We start from the raw sequence: 14,690 nt of genomic DNA on the forward strand, positions 1-14,690 counted from the left end.
ATTTGTTTTTAGAAAGAAAAGGTTCGAGTGAAAAACTAGTAATTTTCACATAAAAATAGGCAAGGCTTGATATATTCTCACTAAACAAAAGATTAAATATGAAATTCATTGCTTAAACAATATGATCTCCACTAACCAAGTTCCATATTAATATTGGCTGTCATTTTTATAATAAGATTTAAATTTAAATCGTTTTTGAGCAGCAGAACTTCTTGATTAAAAAATAAATAAATAAATAAATAAGAGGAAAAAGGCAAAGGAGAAGGGGGAGAGAAAACGGAAGATACTGTCTTCACTCGACAAATTCTGAAATAACTTAACTTAAAAGACTTAAAAGTATTGACGGTAAAAACTACAGACGGTCATCAGTGAGTCTGTAAAAGTAAAAGCTGCTAATGGTAGAAATTGCAGAGAAGAATTTCTGTAAATTAAAACGGAGCCCCTAATTATTTTAATCAACATTTTTAGTGTATTTTTAGTATTTTTAGTGTAAAATTTTAGTTTTTAGAAAAATCGCATTGCTGTTTGCAAATCTTCCTGTTATGAATGAAAAAGAGCGAGAGAGAGCAAAAAACTTTCATTCTGTTTACTTACTGCCTTATCATTATTAAAGACGCTTTTTGTTAAACCTAAACTAAAAGTTAAATGAAAAAGTTTTTATGAAAGAAATTTTTTAACACCTAGATATTCCTCTCTTGTCAAACTGTCTACTGTTAAATCTGTCATTTTTAAAACGAAAGAACTCGTTTTCTCGAATTTGTCGAATAACTTTTAAATGAAATTTTGCAACTTAGTAACCAACGAAAGGCACAATAAAAGTTCATATTTTTTATTATTGAAAACTTTATTTTTCAATAATGAAATGATAAATTAAAACGTGCTAACAACAAACACCAACATAAGCTGACTGCCTCAAATGAGTGACGTCTCAAATCAGTCCTAAGACTTTCTCTTTCGGCGGTAACGGATGAACCCGACAACATCTGTTCATGCGTCGAACTTAGAGGTTATGGTGTCATCGTACCGCATTCAATAGACGGAGGCATAATTTTAGGTGCCATATCCAACCTCGGAAACCTTATGATAGAGGCCGTTTGAAGGCATGTATAACAGCCTAAAATCTTTAAGATTTAGAAGTCACCTTCATCATGATCCTGTGGGGTCGCGAAAAATTTTTCCAGAACAAAAGAACAAGGCATCAAGACAGTAGCAAAATCTACACTGCACGAAAAGTCTTGGAGAGCACGAAGTTCAATTAAATTGCCGTTTTGAATTGACCGGCGCGCAGTACCAATCTAATCATCAAAGAGAAGCAATAAGCAATTGGATGACATGAAAAAACTGATTCATACTCTGGAAAGATGTGCAACGAAGTTTAAAAAGGAAGTTATAATGAATTCATTGGAATCATGCTAAAGAGCATTAATGGTAAATGAGCACTAACTCAATAACTGCTTCAACTTTGTGGTAGCCAAAGTTTTGGATACCCATTTTCTATTAAATGTTATCATTGTAAGGTATTAAACAGTTTTTTATATTTATTTTTGCTTCTTAATGTCTCTCTCAGATAAGACGGGGAACAGATCTGTACAATAATTTCAAGTTTTTAGAAACAAGTGATAGCTAAAGTTTTATCAGTGTTTGTTGATTTTCTATTTTTCTCATACTTTAACAAAAAGCATTTCTGATCATTTCTCATGCCCAGAAATGATTCAGGATTTCTGATGATTTCTGAAGTTAAGCAGTTTACTCGAATGAACATCAAACTGATTTCTATGGTTTTTGGTTTTGTTAAATTTGCCTGTTTTCTGGCAAGAGGGAAATATACTAGATTATTACTAATTAACCAACAAAGATTTTAACTCCAATTTCTACACTTCCAAATTGAATATCCAGGAATAAATCAAACAAATGTTTTTTTTTTTCGAACTAGATAAAAGTAATTCGGACCATTTTTTGAAAAATACATCATTTGTCTCTATATAATTGAATGGTTTTGTATACTTTTAATGATTACATCTATCTACCGGCAATTAAAATAATTACTGTGTCTTACATCAAATTTAAAATCCAACTTAAACCTCATGGTATTCTAAACAGGTAAGCAACAAACAATGCTGTCAGCACTCAAAAGCGTGACAACAGTGCATGTGTAAGAAGATTTTATTGTTCCACGTTAGAATAATGGAAGAAAAGAAACAAAACATTTTTTACAAGGTCTGTCATTACCATTTATGACATGGAGCAAAACCTTCTCGGGCACCACGCGGAAAACAGGTTTGAGGTGGCATGTGGCATGTTTATGTTTCGTGGGTTACTAGATTTGTGTCTTTATCGTTGTTTGAAGTTTTGAAGCGAATGGATTACGTTTTTCCCTTCTGTCCAGTCCAGTCATCAAAAAAGCAGAGTTGGAGGATTAGTTTATCGACGACAACAGAGAAAAAAATGTATTAACTAAGGGAAGACTATAAATGAAACAGATCGAATTAAAATCAAGAAAAAGTATAAATAGGTGACGTCGAAAAAAAAAAAAGATCCACTCAATAATTAATTTTTATTAGAAGAAAAAAGAAAAACTCAGCAACAAAAATTTTACAAGCTATGAGCAGGGCCGGATTTAGAAATTTTAGGAGAGTAGGTCACAGGGTTTAATTTACATTGGAACTCATGGAAGTTGAAGTCTTGCACTTCAACTCCATTTTGCATAAAAGTTAATATTTTAGGTGAAATGCAGGTTATTGACACGTAAAAATGAGTTGTAGGGACTAAACTGCCATTTTAAGAGCAAAAGCCGTATCTGCAGCTCAGTTCAAAATGAGAAATTGCCGTTAAAAGTTTTGCGGTTCCATGCATTTGATTCAGGTGGAATTTTTTAAATCATTTTTTAAAAAAGATTTCCCATTTTCATTTGACCATAGAAAGAGCATTTGGGTATAATATGTGACGAAGAACCATCTGAAGACCGTAACTCAGTTTCGATAAAAAGTGCAGACACGACTTTTATGCTTAGCGAGGCAGCATAGGGTACCTGCATTTCTTTTCGTAGAAATTAGGCCCTGGTAGGACAGATATATCTGTAAGGGCCTCTTTAATAGTACAATCAAAGAAAGTGCCATTGAGGTCCCTCGATACCCCTCCCCCTCCCCAAGGGGCTACAGGCTAGGACAAACTATAAGGGTGTGTGCAAACGACCTAAAAGAAATACTAGATGGCAAAAAATTGCTGTTTTGATGTTAAAAGCCAAATTGCTATACACTTGATGCATCTCTCTAGAGTTTAAAAATCATAGTAAACAAATTAAAATCGTATTTTGATTCATTTTCTACGATGTTTATAATTTTGGGGGACCACAAGTCCTGGCATCATGGGCCTTTTGGTAAATCAAGTCCTAGCTTTAGATAGAATGATTTGAGTTATCATCTTGGTGTAATTCAACATGAAATCACTTTCTGTAGCGTGGCACACGAACTGGTTGGCAGTAGTTGGCACCAGGGCAGCGAGGAACCACGCCAGGTCCCTTGTCAGATTGGCCCATGTGCCCCCGCACCGCATAAAACTTATGAAATTTATACTGCTTCTATTCCGGACCGGGTCCTCTCAAGGATCGGGTCCCTAGTTTTCGACTAGGCTGACACTGTCTTTTTCGCCGCCTCTGGATGGCATCAGAAAAATATCAGATTAAAAAAGTAAGATTAATGCAAATAATATTGTTTTAAACGTATTTTTGCAAATTCTTATGCAAAGCAGTATTAATCAAAGCCATTTTACCGTTACGTGTAGTTTAAAGAAATTATGTTTTGAAAATACGTTTTCAAAAACATTTTATGCAATTGCTTGTTTAAAATGTTTATGGCAAAAGTTTATTTATTGAGCAATCACGATTGCTTATTGCTTTCATTTGACTGTTTTGATGTGCTATCATTTTATTTTCCCGCCAGCACCTTCTGCAGCATCACCGTCGACCGACTCCTCACGATGCTGCTCCTATAGCGAAAACCGTCTCCAGGTTGCATCCATATGCTACACACACGCGCATACATACACAACTACACACACACACACGCGCGCACACACAAATACATACACCTACACACATACACAAACACATACACACACTCAAACACATACATAGACACACACGCATACATACAGACACCTACACATACACACACACCTACACACAACTACCCACACACTCATCACACTCATGCCTGCACACAGACACAAACACATATGCCTACGCACATACACATTTCCCACCACACACAAACACTCATACACACAACTACCCACACACTCATGCCTGCACACAGACGCAAACACACATGCCTACACACACATACACATACACCCTTACACACAAAGACACATACCCCCCACACACATAAACACACATGCCTACATACACACACACTCGTGATTGCGAAAAACATAATTGGAATTCAAGAGGTCAAAATTCAAATTATTTTTTTTTAAATTTATTTTGACTTACATTTTATTTTAGAGACATTTTAACTGGATATTAAATAGTTTACGTTTTACTTTTTTTCCCCTTTTGCTGGAAAGTAGATCAAAAAGACACACAGTCAAAACATACCTTTTTCTCACCTATTGTCAAAATACTCTCGAAATCACAAAAAATAACGAGGAAAAGAAAATCTTTAAAAAGTTATTATATGTAGGTAGATATAAGTTTTATTTCCTGATGAGATGGAACTAATGACTTACATAAAAATAAAAAATAAAGACCAAGAGAGAGAAAAAGAAGACATAACTTTGACGTTCGAAAAGAGCTATCAATAGAACCTTTTGTTAAAAGCAATATCATTACCGATTCATGAAACTTGATATGAGTCAGAAAATTCTTTTCATCATCAAAGCAAAAAATAATGACATTTACATAGTGTCATATCTCAGTAATCCAGGAAAAAAATAAGAATACGGCATTACATTCTTCATTTCAAGATTTTGTCAACACTGTTTGTGTAGTGATTGACAAGTTCAATCACTGTTTGAGTAGTGATTGACAAGTACATTATACAACATAGTTCGTAGTATGGGCCGTGCTTAGTTGGGGGGGGGGGGATATTTAGCGGGACGTCTTTTTTTATTGGGTACATATCACAATTGAAAATTTTTTGTCAGACCCAGAAAACCCCATTAGATTTCTTACACCGCCTTTTTTTCAAAAAGTAGACATTGGTTTTCTTTAAAAGGTAGTTTCAAACTAGTTGGGTTATTTTAATAAGAATAATACAATAAACTACGTATTTTGGGGGACGGTATCACCCCTACGTTCCCCCAAATGAAGTACTGAGTATAAGAAAGCAAACTAAAGCTTATACTCCGGTGCTGAGCACAGATGTAGTTCCTGCTAGGGATGCCCGATTAAGCTGCAGTAATCGGTAATCGGCCAAATTGTGCCGATTAATCAGCGGAGAAAATATTCTTCAAATACTTGTTCACTATTTTCAAATCTTTAAGTATTCTTTGAACAAGAAGCCAAGATGAATAAATAAATGAATGAATATATTAATTGAATGTAATTTTCTGTAGGGGGAGATGGGGCACGTTGGTCCGCGGGGTACGTTGAACCAGTTTTAATTATTTTAACCCAATTATTATTTTTTTTTTTTTAAATTTATGACTAACAAATAGCACCTACGGTGCTACAAATCCTATAATAAAATAACATGGTACAATTATATTGAATAAATTTTATTCCAGAAAGTGTTTTGTTTCAGTATGTGCTGAATAATTTTCAGAAAACTGCAAGATTATTTTTTTTTTTTTATGAATTTCATCAAGATTGCTGAAAAAAAAATTTTTTTTTTACTCCTTTCCTAAAGTACGTTTGTTTAGTTCACAATTATTTGCATTTTTTAAATTTTTTATCACAAATAAGGAAATTATGACATCATTTTTTTCAGACAAAATTGTAATTCGCGAACAATGATAATGATGATGATAGTTTTTTTAGAATAAGTCATTAATGAAGTAAATTGTAAAGCCAAAAAGTTTTTGATTTTTAACGTGGTTAAGAATTTTTAAAATCTAACAGAATAAACCAGAAAAAGTGTAAAATTCATTTCATTGCTAAAATATATCTCATGTAACAACTAACCCCATATATTGTAACAATATGCCCCGTGGTGGGGTAAGTTGTTACAATCTACATCTATTCAAAAAATTTGAAATATTTTGGAGTAGTGGTTTTTAATCATTTTTTTAAAAATATGTTATGAATGTTAAACAATCTAGATGCATTTTAAAGTTTCACGCGTGTAAATAATTAAAATAGTTCAGCGTAAAAAAATATTGAAAAAAATTGTAACAACTAACCCCTTTCTCCCCTACTTTTGACTGATGGAAACAACTACATTGTGGTAAATCTAAATTTAGTGACGTAAAAGCTTCATTTCTTCTGCCCTAATTTTGCATAAACCCTAACAGTAAATAATCAAACATAAATTCTAATGATAACTATTATCTGAAATAAGCTAGCAATGCTCGACAAAAGAACATTGACAAGATAGCATGATAAGACACCTTTTGTTCCGTTCGATACGAAATCCACTTCTTATCAGATGCATGGAAATTAGGCTCCACGGGAAAGAACGTTTACCGGTGTTCTTGTGATTTTTCCTGTGGGCGGACACCGGTTTGTTTTGGAATTCAATTTCCAAAATGGAGCTACACCACCATGGAGTTGTGCTTATTTTATTCATTTTTCTGTTTCAGCATACAGTTCATTGTGCAGGTAAGACTTTTTTAAGACTGAAAAATGTAATAAATATTGCTTTAAATGTGTGAGAACTCTTGTTTAGAGTTTAATTGTTCATTTTCAGTTTTTTAAGCAGTATAAATGGTAAGAGAATGAGGGGTAAAGTGAAAAGTTAAGATGACTTACTTTTTTCAAAATGGAAAATTGGAAATTAGTTTTGGAAGTTAGTATATAAAAAAAGAACCATGTATTTTACAATAAAACTTGAATTGAAATATTATTTTCTATTTTTGGCAGTCATTTGTGCCACAAAAAAAAAAAAAAGTGGAAAAGTTTTTTTTTTTTTTTTTTTTTTTTTTCATGGGGCAAAGTGAAAAATAAAATATTTTTGCATTGAATTATTTTTCATTTTATTGTTTTTTTTAATTGAATGAGTGAACAAAAAAATAAAGGAATAAATAATGAAACAATAAATAAATTAATGTATTAGATTTGAAGAAAAATTATGAGTCAGTAAAGTAGTGAATTATTCAGAAAATAAGAGAATGAATGAATAAATAAGTGATTTAATGAATGTAAATGAAAACATAAGTGATTCAATTAATGAAGAAATAAGTAAACGAAATGAACTATATCTCACTTTGCCTCACGCGCACTTGATAATTTTTATTCAACATTTAAAATCGAAATATGCTGAAATCAACTAAATAAGTACTGCAGTGGATATCAGTAGATCTCAATTAATGCTTTAAATGTCTGGCCGTGATTAAGTACTACTTTTCCAGAAGCTTTGGAGTATCAGCTGGTTCGTGCTTTTGGTTTTCAAATTATGGTTTTGTCATATCCTCCGCCCCCCCCCCCCCCTTCTACGATTACAATGATCCGTCAACGTCATTAGGGGAATGCAGTCTGAACGAATTTAATTTTATACGAAATATATGTATCAAATTGCATTAAATTGGCTTTGCAAATATTTTCCAGGGATATGTCAAATTATATTTAATCAGTTCTACACAGCGTATTTCTTTCTCGTTATTACGCTCAATCTTTCTTTGTTTAAAAAAAACTGTCTTGTTATAAATATTGAGCAATCATGAATTGTTTATTATCCTCACTTGACCAAAGTTGATGTTGCTCTGATTTTTCAGATTACATAATAGTTTAATAGTTATTGAGAAGATAAATTTACATCGCCATGGTTGCAAATCGTTTGCGCTCATTTCGTATCCGTTAAGAAAATTGACTTGCTTTTTAATGAGGCAAAAACTTCTGGCGTCAATGTTTGCAATCAAGATGTAATTATCGCATAGAAAACTCGGAAACGGTCCTGGAGATCTCACATTTGAAGTTTTGCACCCAAAACACATATTCTGACTTTTTGTGGGGGAAAAAAGAATATTAACTTATCAAACCTGAATTTTCTCAATCTTACAATTTACAGCGATATATTCAGATCATTAATTTCATTTATTTGAGATATTTTTTCGAAACAAAATGTAAATTAACCATTTTTTCATCAGGTTTGATGGTAAAACTTTTTCTTTTTTTTTTCAAATTATTCATAAGTTATGGAAGTGTTTTTATGGACTCAACAAGTGGAGGCACGAATCCGAATCAGCTGTCCTATTTGCACTTACTGTAATCAAGCACTGGCTGCTGCCCCCTCACACCTCGCTAGAACTTTTGATATTGAAGGGACACCTGTTGGCTCGGGCCCGAACCTGAAGGAGGCCCAATAATTTTAAAAGTAGGGGTGAAATATAAATTTAAACAAGATGGAGGGAGGCCCAGAAAAGTCATTTGTGACGGGCCCCAAAATTTCTGTGCACACCCCTGCCTTTACCAATCACTAACCGATTGAAACGTCAACGACAATAAGCAATCTTGATTTCTTAAGAAAATTTGAAGGAAAAAAAAAACAACGGACAGCAATCTTTTGAAAGCCAAACATGGCTTTGTTGTTGATTCTTTCACAGAAGAGTTTATGCCTTTATTTAAATGAAGTAATGTTCAAAATTTGAAAGTTAAACTTTAAAAAATAATTTTATTTAAAGGGAGATTTACTTTATGGAGTTAAAATATCAAATACTAATTTTCTTTATCTTTGCTGTTATTTTTTACAGAAAAACTGAAAGGTCCTCCAAAAATTAGCGGAAGTTACATGGCCTATGGAGAAATCGTAGAACCAATAGCTGATGCTTCAGGAATTCTACCACAGGTGTACTTTGAAGAAAGTTACAATTCGATCACCAAAAATGCAGCGTTTACCATAAAGTCGATGGGGATTAACCTCACCTTTGTCGAGAATTTCCAGACAAATCAAACGTACCGATACCTTAACAATACAGGTAAGGTTATATTTATAATTAGGTTGTTCCCGAAATTTTATAAGTATTTTTTAAGTAAGAGCATTTTTAAAAATATAAGTTTTAGGCGTTTTCTAAATAATTTGACAAAGTTTAGTCTTTTTAAAAAAAATATTTCAATCGGTGCGCAGATTCAATTTTAATTTTTTCGATTCTACTTATGCCATCACAAGTGATGAAATGCTACTCACTGATGCCATCAGCGCACAGTGCAATATTTTGGCATTAGATAAAGATAAAAACATTATAGCACAATAATACCAATAAATTTCATGTTTGCATCAGAAAAGTCTTCATTCAAAATTCTCATTATGGTTCCTATTAATGTTACTGTTAAAGGGCAACCTTTTTTTTCTAACAATGTAAACATTCAGCGCGCCAATGGAGCAGCGCGCTAAATTCACATCACTAGTGGCGTCATAAAGACCACGTATTATTCCCAAAATTGGACATAATTAATAAATAAATAAAACTATTGGGAAAATAAAGAAAAAAAAATTATCTTGCCTTTTTTTTTGCTTATCCTATCAATTTCAGTGACTAAAAGTAGTACTTTTGACTGAAGGAAACAACCCCATTGTGTCATTTTGTCTCAAAGGAAAGTTGTATGTACTCAACGAAATGCTAAATGTAGGAAGCATACAATTATTTCATTTAATAGAAAAACTGCTTTAGAATGTGCTAAGCTGATGATTCTTACCAGTGAAATTCACGAATAGTGTAATAATGAAAAAAATTGAAATAGGTAGTAATCGAAAGAGCATATTGAGATTTTTTTTTTTTTTTGACACAAAAAAAGTATTTGCCCTCGTGCCCATGTTATCAAGATACAGTCTTAAAGGCTGCCGAAAATTTAAGAAAAACGCCAGATTGGCGCGAATTTGAAGATACCAATCTCTTGCCTACGATTTCACCGTCTGCATGCGTTAGGACATTGAACTGCAAAGCTCGTGAAAGACGTCTGCTGTTACTCACTGAAACTCGCTAAATTTGGCGACTTTTCATAAAATTTCGGCGGACTTTATCACCTCATATTTCGTTTTTGGGGACACGAGGGCAAATAATTTATGCATCTAGAAACATGTTTTTGTATTTTGTAGTAAGTTACCGCCCTAAAGCCAGGGCTAAGGCAGAAATACTTAAAATACACCGCCAGCTCAGTTGTTCCATTCGAAGACTGCAGTTTCGTGCTTTTTAGCACTCATCAGCCCGGAAGAGGAATCACATGAGCTGGAGGCGAAAAATCTCTTAAGGGAGCCAAGAGAGCCAAACAAACTGGTAGCTAATGCAGAATTAGCAAACCAGATGAGCGACCGCAGCAATGGTGCAGTTCAACTCAAAAGATTGATGGCAAAGCTAAGGTATACCTTAGCTTTGCCATCTATGCTAATTCTGCATTAGCTACCAGTTTGTTTGGCTCTCTTGGCTCCCTTAAGAGGTTTTTCGCCTCCAGCTCATGTGATTCCTATTCCGGGCTGATGAGTGCTAAAAAGCATGAAACGGCAGTCCTCGGATGGAATAACTGAGCTGGCGCTGTATTTTAAATGTTTTTGTATGTTCGTTCAAATGCTACTGATCTTTTTTTTTTTTTTTTTTTTCATTTTTACACTATCGTATATTTTCCTGGATAGGATGATAAGTCTTCAGGACTTATTTTAATGCTTATAAATAGTCTGGATTCCACCTATGTACAAAATTTTTCATGAAATGGAAAAGAAGTGTAGGAGCTGAGCGCTCGTGAGTCTCATACACATTAAGCCTTGATTTCAATTAATTCTTTATGTTCGAGTTTAATTGTTAACGGAACAAGAATTGTTAGTTAAAAAAATATGTATTTATTTTGCGAAGTTTGACAATGTCCTGAAACTTTGTTCTGGTGTCTCTAGCGACTTGTTCACTTGTGACGTCAGCAGCGACAATGGGAACAGCGACTGAACGTCTTTTAAGATGGTTTTTTAAAGAGAGAAAATAAGCCAAAATTTTTTTTACAAAAAGTAACTCACTCCATGTTTTCGACCGCGCTCTTTCATTTTTTTTTTTTTTTTTTGAAAAATAGGAAGCAACCCAATTTTTGTGCTCAAATAATTACAAAATTGTGCATGAAAAAAAAAAAAATACATTCCTCTTAAAGTAAGCCCTAGCTTCCTAGCTTATCTTTAGCTACCAAAATTAATATAAGACTGGGTCTTATATTCAGTGAAACACGGCATGATATTGCGTTGCCATTGTACGAGGGTCGATCCAAAAGTAAGATTCTCATCAATTTTGCAAATATACAGCACTGTCTATTCTCATTGAAATTTACATCGTTGGAAAGAGAAAACATTTCTCTATTTTCATGCATAATCGCCTTCTTTTTCTGTGCATTATTGTCGACGGTGCCTTGCCTTAACTTCTGTATCGAGTGTCACAGAATTCCACCGCCAGAGTGGGACATGACAGTCAAGAAACCGCTCCGTTCTTGATTGCAGTCCAGAGTTCGAGTCTAGTGATTACCACTTGTTTCCTAAGTTTAAGGAACACTTTGATGGCCAACGTTTCCGGAGCGACGACGAAGTCAAAAAAAAGTGGTGAAACGCTCTCTCAACGGGTTGGCGGTGGACTTTTGTGACACTCGATACAGAAGTTAGGGCACCGTCAACAATAATGCACAGAAAAAGACGGAGATCACGGGACGCGGGTGCGTCCCGCCCCGCCAAGGAAACCAAACATCAGCAGCCAACAGAAGCAAATCCACCGCCAAAGACGAAAGAAAATAAAGCGACCAAGAACACGATTACACGACAGAACGAATTGGGGTTTTTTGGGTTTTTCACCCCTCTGTATCTCAGCCCCATGAAGACCCCCGGAGTTGATTTTTGGTACACTCAATTTCTAGTGGCCCCTGACGCCGTAAACCAAAATACAATCCCCTAGACCATCAGGGGGAGGAGGTATTAAAGTTATAAAATCGCTGTTCCAAAAAGTTTTCGCTTTCTTTGACAGGGCTACAGCCGAAACGAAAAAAGGAATCAAGCTGAAATTTCGCACACACATTCCTTGTGTCCTACTGATGTGCCTTTTGTGCCATTTGACCCCCCTCCCCTTCCCACTCGTTTTTACCCCCCAAATTGTACCTTCCCGGGGTTCTATTACAGCCCCCCGGGGGGCTACGGTAATGATTTTTTGTATACATATTCTTGGGGGGCCATTGAGTACATATACAAAAATTCAACCCCCAGGTACATCATGGGCCGGAGTAATTGAAGTTTGAAAATCACAACTTTTCCCTAAATTCTTATGTACTTACTCTCAGCTCATAGGGTTTGTTTATCTCGGACTGCAATTGCAATGTTAGAACAGATCTAACAGTTATTCCAAAGTTGTCTTAGGAAATGAAATTCAATCAAGACTAAAACATATCCAACAGTTGCAACTATACGTTAAATCGCGGATATCACAAATTTGCCACAGCGACTGCGCATGCGCGCAGACTTAGCTCATTGGGCTTTCTGTTTTCAGATTCTATGTTGTTTGTTTATACTTAAGCAGAGAAACAAATTAATGAATGTGATTAGAATGCTGTCCTCACCCCCCCCCCCCCCCCCAGTTTCGCCGATACAAAATTTCTTATCTTCCTGTTTTTCAGTTTTGATATATTTTTGGAGGGAAGAAATTTTAAATGTCGGCGCGAAACTGGGGTTAAACCATTACAATACTTTACGTGACAAATTATATGAAACTGTAAGCATATGAATACGGCACATATAACTTTTTAATTGAAAGCGAAAAATACCACTTTTTTATTGGTTTGCTTATTTTCTAAATTAATGGATTTTTCACAAACAATACATATTGAATTGAAAATATATGAAATTTGTGTGGATATCCGTGCTTTGCAGTAATTTGTTAGCTGAAAAATTTTTTGCAATTAATTTAAACAAGACTTTTAATGAGCTTAGTCCGCGCACAACATGCGCATTCGCTATGGCAAATTTGGGATATCCGCGATTTGACATCGAGTAAAGTTGTATAGATCTTCTGACACATTCAAATTTAAAATATTTAATGGCTTAGTTTTTTTTTTTTTTTTTTTTGCTTGGCGATAACATGCGTTTTTTCGTTTTTTAAATGGACTTTTAAACAAAACTAGATATTAAACAAGACAAAGACTTCTATCAAGAAAAAGATAAATCACCAACCAATTAAAATTATCCCATAAAACGTAAAATAATCCACGATTTAAGAAAAAATGTAATTAAACAAAAAGTGAAAAGCTAGATTAAAATAGCCCTCAAGCTGTAAAACATTTAAAGAAACCTTCATGAAAATGTTGAATAATCTGTCAAATAAAGAAACTGTAATAGAATTTTTTGCGAAGTTGTAAAATACTCGAAAGCAATATAATTTAAAATATAGTATTTTATGATTCAAGAAATTTTCTTTGCAACAGAGAGGATACAAGGATTGCAATAAAATTTAAACCGCCCAATTCTCGAAAAATGAACATAGAATCTTAATAGTCAGAAAAAAAACTTGACGTAAAATTAGGCTAGCCATTATTGTTCCTTAAAAACACAAAACAGCGTTGTTTCAATTGAAAATTTTTTGACTTGATGCTCTCAATTCTAAAAATAAAGACAAAATAATAATATCAATGTAAAAAGATGTGATATCTCATCAAAAACAGCCCTGTTGTAAAAATTTCCTCGCCAAGAAAACCTTTAACTTTTCCGCACAAAAAGAAAACCTGCATCCTAAACCCAAAAACCCTCCGCCATAAAAAGTTATGATATCTAGTTTGCCCGCGAAGTATCTGCCAAACTATCATCCTCCCTCTTCTCCTTTTTCATCACAGCTACTTCCATTAGAACCTCCTCCCCCCTTCAACTCCTCAGAAATATGGATAGATGTTTTAAATTGTTTATCTTGTTTGGCGGGAAGCTTTTTGCTCACCAAGCAACCACTTCACTTTGAAAAGCTTCACGCCAAACAAGATAAACAATTTAAAACATCTATCCATATTTCTGAGGAGTGGAAGGTGGGAGGAGGTTCTAATGGAAGTAGCTGTGATGAAAAAGGAGAAGAGGGAGGATGATAGTTTGGCAGATACTTCGCGGGCAAACTAGATATCATAACTTTTTATGGCTGAGGGTTTTTGAGTTTAGGATGCAGGTTTTCTTTTTTGTGCGGAAAAGTTAAAGGTTTTCTTGGCGGGGAAATTTTTACAACAGGGTTGTTTTTGATGAGATTATGCATACGAGAGCTGTTCAGAAAGTACCGAGACTGAATTTATTATGCAAAAACATACATACATAAAAAGGTTTTGAGTCAATCTCCTTCGAAATATGCTCCATTGACAGTAACACACTTGGCCCAACGATGTTTCCGTCCTCGAAACATTCCTGGAACTCAGACTTTAGGATGGCTTGAAGCTGTTGCGGCGAATTCTGTTTTATGGTTTCAATGTCCTGAAACTGGTGTCCTTTTAAGGTGCTCTTAATCTTGGGAAAGAGGAAGAAATCTGGAGGTGAAATCTCCGGCGAGTAGGGAGGATGTGCTACTTGGGTTGTTCCGTGTTTTGTCCGGAACTGCTGCACAAGATTGCTGGTGTACGCTGG

General features: G+C 34.5%; 1 protein-coding gene across 1 annotated transcript in view; it reads left to right on the top strand.

The window, feature by feature from the left end:
• Positions 1-6,643: 6,643 nt before the first annotated feature.
• The window catches only part of LOC129224333 (uncharacterized), a 42,579-nt gene continuing 34,532 nt past the window's right edge, over positions 6,644-14,690 (top strand). Inside the window, exons 1-2 of the mRNA XM_054858774.1 lie at positions 6,644-6,760; positions 8,848-9,072. Of these exons, the coding sequence (XP_054714749.1) occupies positions 6,688-6,760; positions 8,848-9,072 (298 nt within the window). The 5' untranslated portion in view covers positions 6,644-6,687. The remainder of the gene's footprint in view (positions 6,761-8,847; positions 9,073-14,690) is intronic.

The sequence above is a fragment of the Uloborus diversus genome, chromosome 6, assembly GCF_026930045.1.
Source record: "Uloborus diversus isolate 005 chromosome 6, Udiv.v.3.1, whole genome shotgun sequence".
Taxonomy (NCBI): Eukaryota; Metazoa; Arthropoda; class Arachnida; order Araneae; family Uloboridae; genus Uloborus; species Uloborus diversus.